The 15,068-nt window shown below is 47.6% G+C and overlaps 1 protein-coding gene across 4 annotated transcripts; it reads left to right on the forward strand.

Annotated features, from left to right (window-relative positions):
- The first annotated feature begins 416 nt into the window (after window positions 1-416).
- On the forward strand, window positions 417-10,390 carry LOC141549209 (voltage-gated potassium channel KCNC1-like). Of its 4 annotated transcripts, none has more exons than XM_074278622.1 (4): window positions 417-862; window positions 4,192-4,278; window positions 6,134-6,646; window positions 7,196-10,390. In XM_074278622.1, exons 3-4 carry the CDS (start codon window positions 6,167-6,169, stop codon window positions 8,024-8,026), a joined length of 1,311 nt encoding a protein of 436 aa, XP_074134723.1. In that variant the 5' UTR covers window positions 417-862; window positions 4,192-4,278; window positions 6,134-6,166; the 3' UTR covers window positions 8,027-10,390. The 4 variants fall into 4 exon arrangements, with proteins under 4 accessions (XP_074134723.1, XP_074134724.1, XP_074134720.1 ...); XM_074278623.1 differs by having other exon boundaries at window positions 417-855; XM_074278619.1 differs by having other exon boundaries at window positions 420-862; window positions 6,131-6,646.
- Window positions 10,391-15,068: the final 4,678 nt, after the last annotated feature.

Here is a 15,068-nt window from a genome sequence, read left to right on the forward strand (position 1 = left end):
CTGCTAGGGGGGGGGGTGAGGGGAAGCGTCTGAACATTGGATTAACCCTGGAGGGAGCTCCGGGCCAATTCCCCCCCTCCCCTGAAACCTCCCCCCCCCGAAATCTTCCCGGGGCCTGGCCAATCCCCCACCCCCTAAATCAGAGCGAGAGAACTGGCTCGAGGCAGTCCCCCGGCCCGGGAGGAGGGGGAGGGAGGGGGAGCATGGTTTGTGTCGAGGAGACTGGGGCCTCAGCCAACGTCAGCACAGGCCGGAGTCAAACAGCCTATTCTCTGAGCATGGCTAATCCCCGAGGAAACGGCGAGAGAGATGAGTGGGCAGCAACAGCTGGATGTGGCCAGGAGCACATCTGGCCTGGAACATGTGCTGTCTTCTGGTCCTCGCCTCCCCTCTCCCCCTCCCCAGGGCCCGCTGCTGAGAGCATTGTCCTGGGGCTGGGGGGGCGGGGTGGGGGGGCGGAGGAGCAGAAATGGGGGCCCTGTTGTTCCAAATTTCCAGTCTTGTGAATTGGCCCCGAGCCTGACCACCTAACTTCCTGTTTTCCCCCCAGCCGCCTCTCCCCCCTCCCTGCGCTCAGGCCTGGAGCCGAGCCTGAGAAGGAAGGAGGAGCAGAGAAGTTGGCCCCGGGCTGGCCATCCTCTGCTTCCCCACCAGGGGCGGGGGTGAAGTCTGCAAACCTAATGAGGGGGGGAGCCCGTGGAGCCCCTTCATCTGCAGCCACCAGAGGCCCCTGGGCTCATTCCTGCCCGGACACGCCGAGAGAGGACAGCTCCCGAGGAGCTCCGCCGGCCCCTCCCCCCGCAGCGCCCCCAGCCCCCGGCCGCAGCCGGCCGACCTGAGACGAGCCCAGCCTAGGTGCACGGTAGGAGGGAGGCGCGGGGGCAGGGGCTGCCGGGGACGGGGGAGGGAGCCACGGGCCAGTTTCCCTCGGAAACCGGGTCCCCCTGCAGGAGCAGGCTGGCCGCGCGCGGAGCCGGGACGGGCTGCCCGACCTCGGGGCCAGAAAGTGGAAGGTTACCCGCGAGAGCGCGTTAACCCTTCCTTTGTTGCCGACTCGCTTCGGTACTCGCCTCTCCCGCCCGGACCCGGCTCTCGACCCGCCGAGTTCCGAGGTGGCAAGAGCGAGCACAATGGACGGGGGCTTCGTGGGACTCTGCCACTTCCCACTTGGATGACCTTGGGCTCTCAGCCTTCGAAGTGGTTCCACTGAATGCTAAGTCCCCCGCCCTCCTCCCCGCCCCCGGCTCTCGGCCCCTCGGCTTCGGTTGGAACCCCACTTCTGCCAGCCGTGTGGCACTCCACAAACCAGCTCCCCTCTTTGGGCCTCAGTTGTCTCCTGTCAAGCCCAGGGTTGAGTGAAATGATCCCGGGATCCTTTCCTGCACAGAAGTTCTAGGACCCTTTAAGCGCCTCGTGGCCAGTCCACCCCACTTTGGATCCCCTCTTTTAGCTAAAACCGGGGGGCTTCATTAAGCAGCCGGCTCAGGGGCTGCTGGGGCCACTGCAGGTCCCTCCCTGGGGAAGATAGGGAGAAGTGGCTTTGGGTTATCTAGCAGGGTGACAAGGACACCCTTCCCCAAAGTTCCTCTCGTCCTGGGCTAGCCCCAACTCCTCAGAAATCTCCCCACACACACCCATGCGACACTTAGCACCCCTGTCACCGTGCTTAGCCCCGGCTCCCAGTTCTGGGGCAGGGGCATTTTGACTTGTTTCCAGAGGAGCGGAGAGGGGGGAGGAGAGAGGGAGGGAGGGATCTACCGAGCAGAAGGAAGGGCATCTTTGCACACGCTTCCCAAGCCCCCGATGCTGCACTTAACATATAGCCCTAGTCCCGCTGACCGCACCCTTGGCACAGCAGTATCTAGAGGATTCGCAGCTCTCATAGACTCGACAGGAGTCTCCTCGAAGCTCCCCCAGATTCCAGGCTCCCAGGGATGCTAGGGGTGACTCTCCTGCAGAACAACCTTCTGGGCGTGTTGGGCGACCACGACTGGTTCGGCTTCCCACTGGGGATGTGAGCAGATCTCAGGTTTCTCTGGAGTGCAATCAGGGAGCTGGGCGAGGTGCTACCTAAAGCCCCCTTCAGCTCTAACACGGCTTCCTTCTCTGCCGTCCTTTGTCCTAAAGTCCTTTATAGCTGTGTCCTTCTGGACTCTAAAGTCCCCCTCAGCACTAATATTCCATGTTCTAAGACCCCTTCCAGCTTTGACATTGTGTCTTTGACTTCTAAGCGTCAGGGTCGTTTTGCAGCATTTTTCAAAGATCCTTCTGTGTTTTCAAGTCTCTACCAGCTCAGACTTTTGTATTCTGAAGTCCTTCCTAGCTCTAACCTTCCATGTTCTAAGGACCTCCTAGTTCTGACATTTTAAGTTCTAGGTTTAAGTTAAGGTCCCTTCCAGCGCCAGTCTTTTGTATTCTGAGATTCCTCCTAGCTCGGATAGTCTATATTCAGAAGTCTCTTTCAGCTGTAATATTCTTGGTTCTAAGGTCCTTTCCATATCTGATATTCCATGTTCTAAAATCCTTTCCAACGTTGACAATCTCAACATCTTTCCTCAGCCTGGGCAGCCAGAGAAGGAGGAGAGAGAGAGAGAGAGAGAGAGAGAGAGAGAGAGAGAGAGAGAGAGAGAGAGAGAGAGAGAGAGAGAGAGAGAGAGAGAGAGAGAGAGAGAGAGAGAGACACAGAGAGAGACACAGAGAGAGACACAGAGAGAGACACAGAGAGAGACAGAGAGACAGAGAGAGAGACAGAGAGACAGAGAGAGACAGTAAGTGAGACAGAGAGAGAGAGAGAGACAGAGACAGAGACAGAGAGAGACAGAGACAGTGAGATAAAGGAAGGAGAGAGACACAGAAATAGAGAGCAGACAGAGATATAGACAGGAGAGAGAGGAGACAGATAGCAGAGAGACACAGAGAAACAGAGACAATGAGATAAAGGAAAGATAAAAATGAGATAAAGGAAAGAGACAGAGACAGTGAGATAGAGGAAGGAGAGAGAGACACAGTGATACAGAGGAATAGAAAGGAAACACAGAAACAGAGACAGACAGACATAGAGACAGAGCAGAGAGAGACAGAGACATGGAGAAAGACAGAGACAGACAGGAGGAGGAGGAGGAGAAGAGACAGAAGAGACAGAGACAGGAATAGAGACACAGAGGGAGAACAGCAGTGACCCTGAAATCCTCTCTCTTCATTTGGAAAACTCATTCCGAATCAGCACATTTCCTTGCTCTCCCTGGTTCCCTGTCCTGACCACCCTGGGATCTGGCTAGCTTCTCCTCTGTAGTTTGCCAGTTCAGAGACTGTGCTTCTTTTCGCTGCAGCCCTTTCCAGAATGGGGGCCATAATGCCTACATGCCACTGACCTCAAGGGATCCTTGCGAGGGAAGCTCTTTGTGAAGCTTAAGCCCCAGACACAACTAGTATAATGATCAAGCGCAGCCCTTCTGAGGTTTGGCACCCTCTGCAGAGATATGTGGTGCCCCTTCTCAGCCAATCCCTGTTTGCCTCAGTTTCCTCATTTGTAAAATGAATGAGTTGGAGAAGGAAATGGTATGCTTTCCTCACAACAACCTTAGAGGGAAATAGCAACAGCAAGATCACTCCCATTTTGCAGATGAGGAAAGAAACTTGCCCAAGAAAAAACTGGTAATCAATGGCCAAGGTGGGATTTAAATCTGGTTTCCTGACTTTAAGTCCGGTACTCAACCTGATTGTGCCTCTAGAACATTAACTCCTTCTGGCCCTTCCAGACTGATCTCATTTCTGATGCCAGAAGGGTCAGGATTTCTCTTTTGCTTGTGTTTGTACTCTTAAATTAAATTCTGGGGAAATCGGAAGAAAATTAGACATGGATCTTGCCTAGGATTCCACAAGTAGAGTCCATAGCTCTTGTATTCACAGTCAATGATATGGGTATTAGGTATGAGGCTGCCTTTCTCTCACCACAGAAAATGCATTGGGTGCAAAGGCTTTCGCAGAGCCTATGCCTGATAAACTCCCCCTGAAAGTAAAGACACTTGGGTGGGCTGCTGAATAAACATTCCCCATTCACACTCTGCTTGAGCTCTCCAAGTAAAGAGGGCTAAAAAGGTTTAGACTTCATGGACTCCCTGGCTTTGGTCCTTCTGCTCTGGGTGATTTTCCTTCTTTAGATACTCTGTTGAAGACATTTTCTTCTTTCAGGAGGCTGGTTCCTGACTCTCAAACTTAAGAACTGTCACTCGGAAACTCTACAACTTGGGAAGTCTTGAACACAGGATCGCTCACAAGGTAAAAGCCACAAGGTTAGGAATATCCATCCTTAGGATTGCTTTTCTCTGACCTATCATTAGAAAAGGAAAAAGAAAGGCAGAAGGTAGCTAGAAACTTGAGGTCCAGGGACTCCCCTCTCAGACTCACTTGATCAAGTACATGTCACTCATCACTTGCCAGAAAATGTCACCATTTTCTATTCCTGGGTAAAGGAAAGAGAGCGAGATCCCCCCTTTTCCTCACTCCAATATATTCTGTCTTGGAGGTTTTGAGGAAGAGAAAGTATACAAAAAAGTGCTAAATCTAATAATATAAAGGTTTGTTGTTGCCACAGTCAGGTCTGACTCTTCAAGAGCTGGTTTCTTGGAAAAAAAATACTGGGGTGGTTTTCCATTGCCTTCTGTAACTCATTTTACTTGAGAAACTAAGGCAAACAGAGTTAGGTGACTTGCCCAGGGTCACACAGCCACCAAGAATCTGAAGCTGTAATTGAACACATGAATATGTTTTCCTGATTCTAAACCCAGCACACTATCCACCGCGCCACCTAGCTGCCAATAGCATAAAATGCATATGGATAAATGTAAGGTCTTACACTGGGTTCAAAAAATCAATTTCACAAACTGGTGAATCAGACAACACTAAATTCCCAGGAAATCTGAATAAAGCCCAATATAGCCCTTATTTAGGATTGCCCAAATTGGGGAGGAGGGGTCCTAATATCTGTACAATACTTTTACATATAGATATAGGTAACTTTTCTTTCACCCACCACAGAAAATGCATAAGATCCAAGAAAACTTCCCAGAGCTAGTGATCAAATCTAATAGTGAAAAACTCTCAGCTAGTCCATTGGATGCCCTCAGGTAGATAAAAGTACTTTGGCAGATTTGGAAATAATCCCCATCCACCTACACTGTCCAGTACCTGGAAGTTGACTCAATTTGAATTAACACTATGATATAGCTGCCAAAAAAAAAAGCTAATGTGCCTTTGGGCTGCATTAAGAGGGACACAGCTTCCAAGAACCTCCAAGGAGGTGATGGTCCCACTCTAGTGTGTTCTGGATTTTTGTGTTCGGTTCTGGATGTCACATTTTTTAAAAGATATTGATCATTTAGAAGAGGGCAACCAAAGTGGTAAAAGGCTTAGGTCCATGTCAAATCAAAGGGATTGTTAGCATTTTGCCTGGAGAAAAGAAGGCTGGCTGGGGGGATACTGGGATAGGGAATCTGTTTGGTCCCAGAGGGCAGATCCAGAATCTGCCATGGGCGGAAGTTACAGAGAGGCAAATTTAAGGCATGTGAAGCTTTCCAATAATTCAAGCTGTCCAAGAGTAGAATGAGTTGCCCCAAAAGGTAGTAAATTCTACTCATTTGGTATCTTTAAGCAAAAGCTAGCTGACTAGTTATGGGGTATTTTATAGAGATGATTTTTTCCTGGGTTGGACTACCTAGCCACTAAGGTCCCTGCAAAGCAAAACTCCACTTCTGTTGATAGGGAAACCGGGGTCTAGAAAGTCAAATGAGAATGAGAATTATAACTGGTGAAACTACAAATATGGGATTCAAAGCTGAAAAGGATCAGTTCAATTTCCTCATCTTCTAGGTAGGGAATGGACATCGAGGCTCAGGGGAAAGTGATTTGTCTGAGGTTCCATAGGTGACAAAGCCAGGATTGGAAACCAGTGAAGAATCCCTTCTCTCTTCACCATTTTTATTCCCCTACTCCAATTCTTCACCTTCTCAGGAACTCTGTTTCCCAGACTAAATCTGGAGCTGCTGGACAAGACAGGGAAGGCAGGGGCAGAGACCCAGCCTGGATCTCCCCTTGAAACTAATCCTAATGTGCTGCCTCTTTTTCTTACCAGCAGAGCCAAGTGGACCCAGAGTCAGGCAGGTGGGCCATGGAGGGCTCAGGTGAGAGGCTGGTCCTCAATGTGGGGGGCGTGCGCTATGAGACGTACCATAGCACCCTGAGGGCCTTCCCCGGCACACGGCTCTACCAACTGACAGAGCCCCCCATAGGTGGCACTCTGGCCCGAGAGGTCTTCTTTGACCGCAGCCCCCATCTCTTTGGCTACGTACTGGGCTACTACCGAACACGCCAGCTGCACTGCCCCCCAGACATATGTCGGGCAGTGCTGGAGGAAGAGCTGGCCTTCTGGGGGCTTGCCGACGCCCCTCTGGCCCCCTGCTGCTGGCTGAAGCTCAGTGGAGGTGATGGACGGGCTGAGGACTTCCATGCCTGGGAGGAGAGTGAGCTGGGAGAAGAACAAGGCCTGCTGGGACCCATTGAGAGCCCCAACTCCGCCAGGGCCCAGGGGACCTGGAAGCCATGGCTGTGGACTCTGCTTAACCAGCCCTGCTCCTCCTTAGCAGGCAAGGTAACACTCTCAGCCCCCTAGACAGGCTCTGAATCCTTCCTTCCCCTCTGCCCCCTGCTCCGGGGACCATCCCCTGTGGCCTTGGGCTCAGTTCTCATTCATCAGACGTTTTCTGGGATGCGTAAGGTGTTGTACCATTTAGGCTCATCCTGTGCTCCGAAGCCCCTTCCTTTTCTGACCTCTTGTTCTAAAGTCCCTCCCGGGCCTGCCGCCTTTGCTCCATGGACCTCCCAGCTCTAATGTTCTCTACTCTTTGTCTCTCCTAATGCACCTTCCAGCTCTCCCATTCTGTTCTCATGCTCTGCTACGCTCTGATTCTCTGCTGCGTTCTTTCCAGTACTTTCTAGTGCAAAGCACATTGGCTCTAAGTGCCGAAGCAGCCCCTAAGTCAAGAAGCCAAGTGAGTCAGGTAGAGTGCGTCTGGGACGGCTTTGCAGTCACTGGAGCTTTCCCAGCAGGGGCGTGGGGACCCTGGGAGGTTGGGGGCAATGCTAGCTGGGAAGCCACTGACAAGTTTTGTTTTGTTTTGTTTTTTCCCCCCTCCCACAGTGTGCTGCCCTCCTCTCCATGCTCTTCCTTCTGGGTGTCCTGGTGATCTTCTTCCAAGAAACCTCGGTGCAGCTGGACTACTTTACGTCCAACTTCCGGCCCCTGGAGCCCTGGGATGGTGAGAAGGAGGGCCTGCCCCCGCCTCAGGCCCCGACCCCCGGGCTGGTGTACCAGCGGGCTCCCCACCTTCTCTACCTGGAACTGCTCTGTGTGCTCTGGTTCGGGGCTGAGCTGCTGGCCCGGAGCATCTCCTGTCCCAACAAGATCAAATTCCTCCGCAGCCCCATGACCCTGGTCGACCTGGCATCCCTCTTCCCCGTGCTGGTGGAGCTGGCCGTGGGCCGCAGGGCCGAACGCCACCCCCGCCTCTGCTTGGTGTTGGGGGCCATGCGCGTACTCTATGTGCTCAAGCTGGGCCGCCTCCTGGGGCTGGTGGAGAAGCCGCTGGCTCTGAGGGTGCTGGCCCACACTCTGCGCTCATCCTGGCGGGAGGCAGGCCTTCTGCTCCTGCTCTGGGCGGGAGAGATCTTGCTGTTCGGTTCCCTCTTCCTGTACGGAGAGCTGTTGGGCACGGGTCACGGCCAGGGCCAGAGCGAGGTGCATTTTGCTGACATCCTCACCTGCTTTTGGTGGACTGTGATCACCCTCACCACCGTGGGCTACGGCGACATCTACCCCATGTCTGCTTTGGGTCAGGTCACAGCCGCCATCACAGCCATGGCCGGCATGCTGACCAGTGTGCTCCTGGTGCCCATCCTCCTGGTCCGCTTTCAGAGATGCTATGCTGTCGCCCTGGCCCGCCAGAAGCTGCGGCCCAGCGGGACCCTGTGATGCGAAAGGCCCCAGGTCCCTCGGGGAGTTGGGAGGGGCCCCCAGGTGCCTGCCCAGGGAAAGCATCACAGAAAGGCCGCCTGGCCTGCCCCCGCCCACCCAGCTCCATGCCACATATCACCAGGTGATCCCTCACAATTCTCCTATTTCAGAAAACAGTCTTACAGCTACATTCTGGTCCAAGGCAATCAAATTCAGGCTCAGGTCCACAGTAGCATTGCTGGAGCTTTTTGGAGGGGTGGACGGGTATCTGTAGCTTGGAGTCATTTGTCCTCTGTCCCTCCGCCACCTCGTAGACATAGAGCAAGAGTGGGAAGAGATGTTGGAGGTCATCGAGTTCATCCCCCTCATTCTGCAGATGAGAAAGCTAAGGCAGTCAAAGGCAAAGGGACTCATTCAAGGTCACACAGCCTTATCTGTGCCCAAAGCACAGTGTGACGTAAAAGCCGGCCTAACTCCAAGAGCCATACTCCATCCATTAGCCTAAGCTGCTTTTGTCTCCTCAAAGGGCAGGAGCGGATACTGGATGAGACTCCATGGCTCTCTTCCCTCTTGCCTCTTATTCCTTCCCCTGCATCCCCCTAGCCCTACCATCTAGGTCCTCATTCCCATATGAGGAGAAGAAGCTTTTCAGCTCTAGAAAATTTAGTGCTGATGGCAGAAAGTGGGGTTGGAGAAGGCGCAGTTCTCAGACACAGACAGTAGGTGTCAGTGGCAACGATCTTGAAGGTAGTGGGAGCGTATATACATCCAAAGACCATGGGATTTTGAGCTGGAAGGACCTGTAGAAATGATCTAGTGTGACCGCTCATTCGAAAGAGCTCAAAAAAGGCCTTGTCCAAGATCACACAACAAAATAAGCTGGGATTCGAACCCAGGTCCTCTCATTCCAAATCCAATGGTCTTCGGGTGCCCCCACCTCTTGGCAGACTCCCAGCAATTTTTCCTGCACCTCAGACCCTTTTCCCTAACCCCCCCGGGGGACTGAAAATCCCCTTGTATTATTGCTTATGTAGCTACCTTATGCTTCCCAGGAAGGGGAATGAGTTTTTGTAAGCAGACTAAATTTTATCATTAGGTCTGCCGCTATTATTTGGTTCCTCTTCTAGTGTCCCTATTCATAACAGTATCCCCATTTAACAGATAAAAAAACTGAGGCTCAGAGAGATCTCACTTCTCATCTGTTTTCTCAAATATTCACTGTGAAGAAGGAAAGGCAGGAGCTAACCCCATTTTACAGCTGGTGACTCACTCAAAGTCACATGAGAGTGTGGAAGTCTCAGGTCTCCTGACTCCCAAGTCCAGGGTTATTAGACAGACATCAACTTGTTGGGTCAACAACACCATTGACCCTCTATAGTCTATTGGCAAAAGCCTGGGTGATTAGAGGCCACTGGCTGGGTGGATCCTTAAGTAGACAGAATCAAGACAGATGTCTACACAGGCCAGGAAAGAGCTCAAGCTGTCAAAGCTTTGAAATCATCAGCTCTAATCCTTCCATGTTATAGATGGGAAAACCAAAGCCCAGTGAGGGGAACTTTTCATCCAAGGTATACAGGCACAACAAAATTGTGCAAGAAGGTCTCTTGACTCAGTCACATGATCTAGAGCAGAAGGGGGCTTCAGAAGGACTCTGACTCTCAGTCTACAGAACCAGGAATCACACTTGTGTGATCGATGTCATCTGTGGCACCCATTGACTCTAAATGCAGTACTCTTCACACTATACCCAGCCCTCTTCATGCCCTCTTCACGGTCTCAAAGAGGAGATTCTTCTCCACTCCTGAGACTCCACTGCCCAAACCAGCTCTAAGCCCTTGCCTGATGGGGTCGACCTTCCTGGTGACTAAATCCCCAGTCCTCTCCTGACATGGACTGGGATACAACCTACTACATCACTCAACTACTTAAGAACATTATGTAGCTTTCTATTTCCCTGGTTCATACCACCAACTTCTCAGCTTGGTATTCAAAACTTTCCATGGTCTGGCTCCAGCTTACTTTTTGAGCCCAGTTGTCCATTACTGTCCTTCACACATTCTGTGTCATCAAACTACTCCATTTGCCATTCTCCAGACTCAGCATTTCTTCACTGGCCTTTGCCGAGGTTGGAGTCCACTGCCACTTCACCTCTGCCTACATGTTCCCCTTCCTGTGGGAAGCTCTTCCTATTCCCCATAGTTATTTTTGTTCCCTTCTACCTTTTCAAATTATTATGTATATGCTTATCTCTTTGCATGTTGTAAACCACACCCCCCAAGGAGAATGTAATGTAAGCTCCCTGAGGGCACTAATTATTTCCTTTCTGTCTTTGTATATTCAGCATCTAGCACAGTGCCTTAAATAAATGCTTATTGGATTGGATTGCATTGCATTGGATTGGATTGAATTGGTTGAAGGTGGGGAAGGGTTATAGTCTTCATTAGTGGAGGGCCTCAGCCCTCAGGAACCCCAGATCTGGGTGCCTGAGGTTATATGGAGTTCTGCTTTCATCTCTTGTTATCAGCATTCTGCTGCCTATGATCCCAACCAATGGAGAATCCCTCCAATATGTCTATCCCAAGGAGGTCTAGTTTCCTGTAATGAGCATGTCACCGAGTATATTTCTATCCATTATTTTCTAAGTGGGTGGGGAAGGGCACCAAGGAATGGGAGGAAGAGAAGAAATTGCTGAGGGTCATACTGTAAGTTAGCAGCAGAGACTCATCATACCACAGTCAACTAAATTTCCAGCCTAAGGCTCTATTATCTACATCAGGCTATTCTCAACCTGGATTGTCTATAACACTGATTCGCATAATCACCAAATTTCCTAGTTAGGAGGAATCTCAGCAGTCATTTAATCCAATTCATATCCTGTACAACAAGACTTCCTAAGATTTTTTTTTTTTTGTGTCACAGACCCCTTTAGCAGTCTAATGAAATATATGGAACTCTTCCTCACAGAATGTTTTTAAACAGGAATAAAATAAAATAAATAGGATTACAAAGGAAATTAATCAACTAGAAATGAAGTTATCACAATATTAAAAGTTGTACTTTCAAAGACCCCACCCCAAATCTCTATAGGATCTATGGAGCCCAGGTTAAGAACTCTACTCTATGTCATATCCAAATGGTCAAGCAGCTTTTGCTTGAAGACTTTATATGAAGTGGAATTCACTATCCCTTGAGTCAGCTCATTCTGCTTTTAGACAGCTCTTTTTTAGGCAAATTTCCCTCAAATCACAGCCTAAAATTGTCTTTTTCTAACTTCTCTCTGCCGTTTTTGGTTTTGCCCTTTGGGCCCAAATAAAAGTCTAATCTTTTGTCTGACAATATTTGAAGGTATTTGAGGTATTTGAAAATAGCTATCATGTACCCCCTGAGTCTTTCCCCCCAAATATTCCCACTATCTTTAATAAATCCTCATATGATCTTCCTCTGGATACGGTTCTAGAACTGAACACAATACTCGATGTGGTCTGATCAGGTCAGAGTGATAGGAATATCACCTGGATACCATACTTGTCTTAATGAAGCCCATTTTCCCATTAAATTGGTTTGACTGCCAAATTACATGGTTGATTGATATTGTGTTTGTAGTTCATAAAAACCTCGTGTCTTTTTCAGATGAGTTCAGATGAGTCTTACCTTTCCCTTCTTGTTTCTAGGTAGCTAGCTCTATTGAAGCAAGATTTTCTCAAGAAACTATTTCTGACTCTGCGAAGGGTGAGGGTACCATATCTATTTTATGTCCTACGAACTAGGTTGAGAATTGAGAGAATCTGGCCTCAAAAGGGGCTGGGCTCCCTAACCATAGACTCTTGGTTCATTTCCCATCCTGATGTTCCAAGGATGATATTGCTCATGTCTTGGGTTTCCCCAAAAAAGAAAGGAAGTAATAAAAAGTGCTCAATATACAAAATGAATCAAGCATGAGAGGTAATTTCTTATAAGCAGAATTAATGTTAACTATAGAACACTCACACATGTGTATTTGACCAAAACAAACTTAAAATAGGACTCAGTATTTTTTAATGATTGTTAACTTTTAATGATTGTTAAGGGGATACTTAAAACCTCAGAAAAACATAAACGGTTTGCAACTCTGCTAATTAAACATTTTATATTAAGCCTTTTATCTGTGCTGTCCAAATGGCCAAGCTTAGGACAATTCCCTTGTGGGTGGATATCTTTTACATCTTTTATAAGACTGCTAGGGTAGTTGTCAGGGGACTCAGAATCTTTGTACTTCTTTAATTCACAAAAGTTACCTTTTCATGATAGATATTTGCTTGGCTAAGGTCAAAGGAGAACCACCACAAACGGACAAAACTAAAGAGGCAGTCCAAACCCAGGGTCAGTATTGTCTAGGCAGGACATGTGATTTAAATGCCACATGGAGGCGGGGTTGATGTGGGATGGTGTCAAACTGCTTTCCCCCTGATTCCCTTTCAGTAAGTAGCTCAAAACAGCCCTATTTGTAGCTAGAAAAGAATAGAGAAGGTAAAGAAGCAATATCTCCTTTTTATAGTCCATTCTAGAGTAAGGATTTGAAGAGACTCTCCAAGACCATCTTATCCAGCCCCATCATTTTACACTGAGGCCCATACAATTGATGTGGCTTGTCCAAGGTCATACATAAGATCATAGGTTAAGAGCAGAATGGGACCTTGTGGGCCAGCTAGTCAAAGCTCCATATCTTATTGATGAGGAGATTATTCAGGTGAAATGTGAATTAGTTTCCTCATTAACCATCTGGCTCATCAAGAATATTTTGGAACCAATGTATGTTGTTATTCCCGTCAGATCTGTATCATTTACAAGTATGATGACCCTTTATTGATAAAAAATATTAGATATCAGAGGGCCCAAGCACAAATTCCTAGGACATTGTACTAGAGACCTCCTTCTGTCAAATCACTTTTTTTGCAGAGGTAGAAGGCGATGGCCATAGAATAGTGAATTCTCTGTCAAACGTAGTTGATTTGTTGAGAAATTTTGGTGAATTATTATTTCCTTTTCTATTTCTTTTTCCTTTGTTACAAGAATTTTTTTCTTTGGAGGAGAGTGGAAAGGTGTATATTTGGAAATGGAGGGAATGTAAAAAATAAATAATACCTATAGGAAATGGGGCTGAACTTTCAATTTCATTGAGACAAGGAATTCTTGGGTGAGGAAATTCCCTTATCAACACAGGATGGCACCTTCCCTACAACTTAGAAGATTAAAGAATTGCTTTGATCACAGAGAGGTTAAGTAATTGGTTCCAGGTCACAAGTCAGTTTGTGGCAGAATTTCTGGTTTCTAAAGTAAGTTCTTTACCCACGATGCCATGCCGCTGATTCACCATTTTAAGATACAAGTTTAATTTTTAGAAGAGACCAATGATGTTTGAAGAGACCACCACAAACAGAAAGCTTCTACTTGAGTTTCACTAAGGAATATAAACATTAACATTAAATAGATACTTTAATATATACCTCTATCTCTATCCTATGGATATCCATAAATCCACATATGGATATGTATGCCCATACACATATATGTATCTAGAAATATATGTGGATATACATACATATATGTGTGTATAAATGTCTGAGGCAATGGGGTTTTATTATTAACTTTTAAACTTTTTTCTCATGTGAATTTCTGCCATCCCCAGTTGCAATGCTTCCTATATTGTGGGAAGTTTGGTGGACATATAGATACAATACCTTCCCTTCTTTTTCCTGTTGATCAGCATCTTTTCCACCCTAGGTTTTCATGATATCACACTCTCCTGAATTAATATTCAGGCCAGGCCCCCTAATCATGAGTTCCCTACAAAAAAAAAAAAGCCTATCCTAGGCTCTTTTATCCCTCTATGCCAGATGCGCCTGCTGAGGACGTTTATGCAGGGTTATGGCAAATAGGCTGAGGGGCAGAGACAGAGTGTGAGGTTTTGTTTTTATATAGTCTGGCCCTCCAACAGTCTGAGGGACAGTGAACTGGCCCCTATTTAAAAAGTTTGAGGACTACTGCAGTCTATGCAATTTCCCTTCATGACCTAATCAGCTCTCATTAGTTCAATTATCATCTCTATACAGATGATTCCAAGATCTTTCTATGCAGCCATAATTTCATTCTTGGATTCCAGTCTTGTATCAGCCAACTGCCTAATGGATATCTTGAACTGGATGTCCCAGAGGCTTCCATAATCAACATATTCTAAACAGAATTCATAATATTTTTCCCTAATTGTCTCCTCTTCCAAACTTTTCTATTATCATTGAGGATACTATCATATTCTCAGTCACCAAGACTCAAAACCTTAGGGTTATCCTCAACCTCATATATCCAATATGTTGCCAAGTTTCTTCTCCCCCCCACTCCAACTGTTGTGATATGGGAACCACCTGCCAGTTGCTGCTGGAGGTCTAACTCAGACTTGTAGAATGGATCTCTTCACGTGAGAGGATGATGATGATACAAGAAGACCAAGAGGCAGTTGCGGTGTCTGACCTCTCTACCCTTCCCTCTGCCTCCAATTTATTTCATTCCCAATCCACCAGGAACATCTGCATTAGTAAATGCTGCTTTGCAACTCCTTCAAGTGTTATGATTTACAACTGTGGAGGCTTTCGGAGAATTGACCTGCCCCTTCACCTAGGTATGGTCCTTAACATCCAACTTCATAATATTTCTCACATACACATTATTTTTTCAGTCACTCAGCTATCACCCTGGTGTTTACACACTGACTCTTTCATTAGAGTGATAGTTGCTAGAGGGCAGAGACCATGTTTTTTCCCTTTCTTCTTATCCTCTTCCTGCCCCTGGTGCTTAGTAGAATGTCTGACACCTAATAGGTCTTAATATATGCTTTTTGATTAACTGGATTTGCAAAGCTCATGGAAAGTGCATTCTTACTAGCTTTTTTTAGTTGTACTTCATCCCTGGCCAGAATCCTGTCATTTCTATATTTTAAACTGTGGTACAGACATTCAAAAGCCATTTTCAGAGATAATTTTTATAAAGTATTCATTTTCCATAAAGTCTTCAATTCCTTGTCCATGAG

The sequence above is a fragment of the Sminthopsis crassicaudata genome, chromosome X (genome assembly GCF_048593235.1).
Source record: "Sminthopsis crassicaudata isolate SCR6 chromosome X, ASM4859323v1, whole genome shotgun sequence".
NCBI lineage: Eukaryota > Metazoa > Chordata > Mammalia > Dasyuromorphia > Dasyuridae > Sminthopsis > Sminthopsis crassicaudata.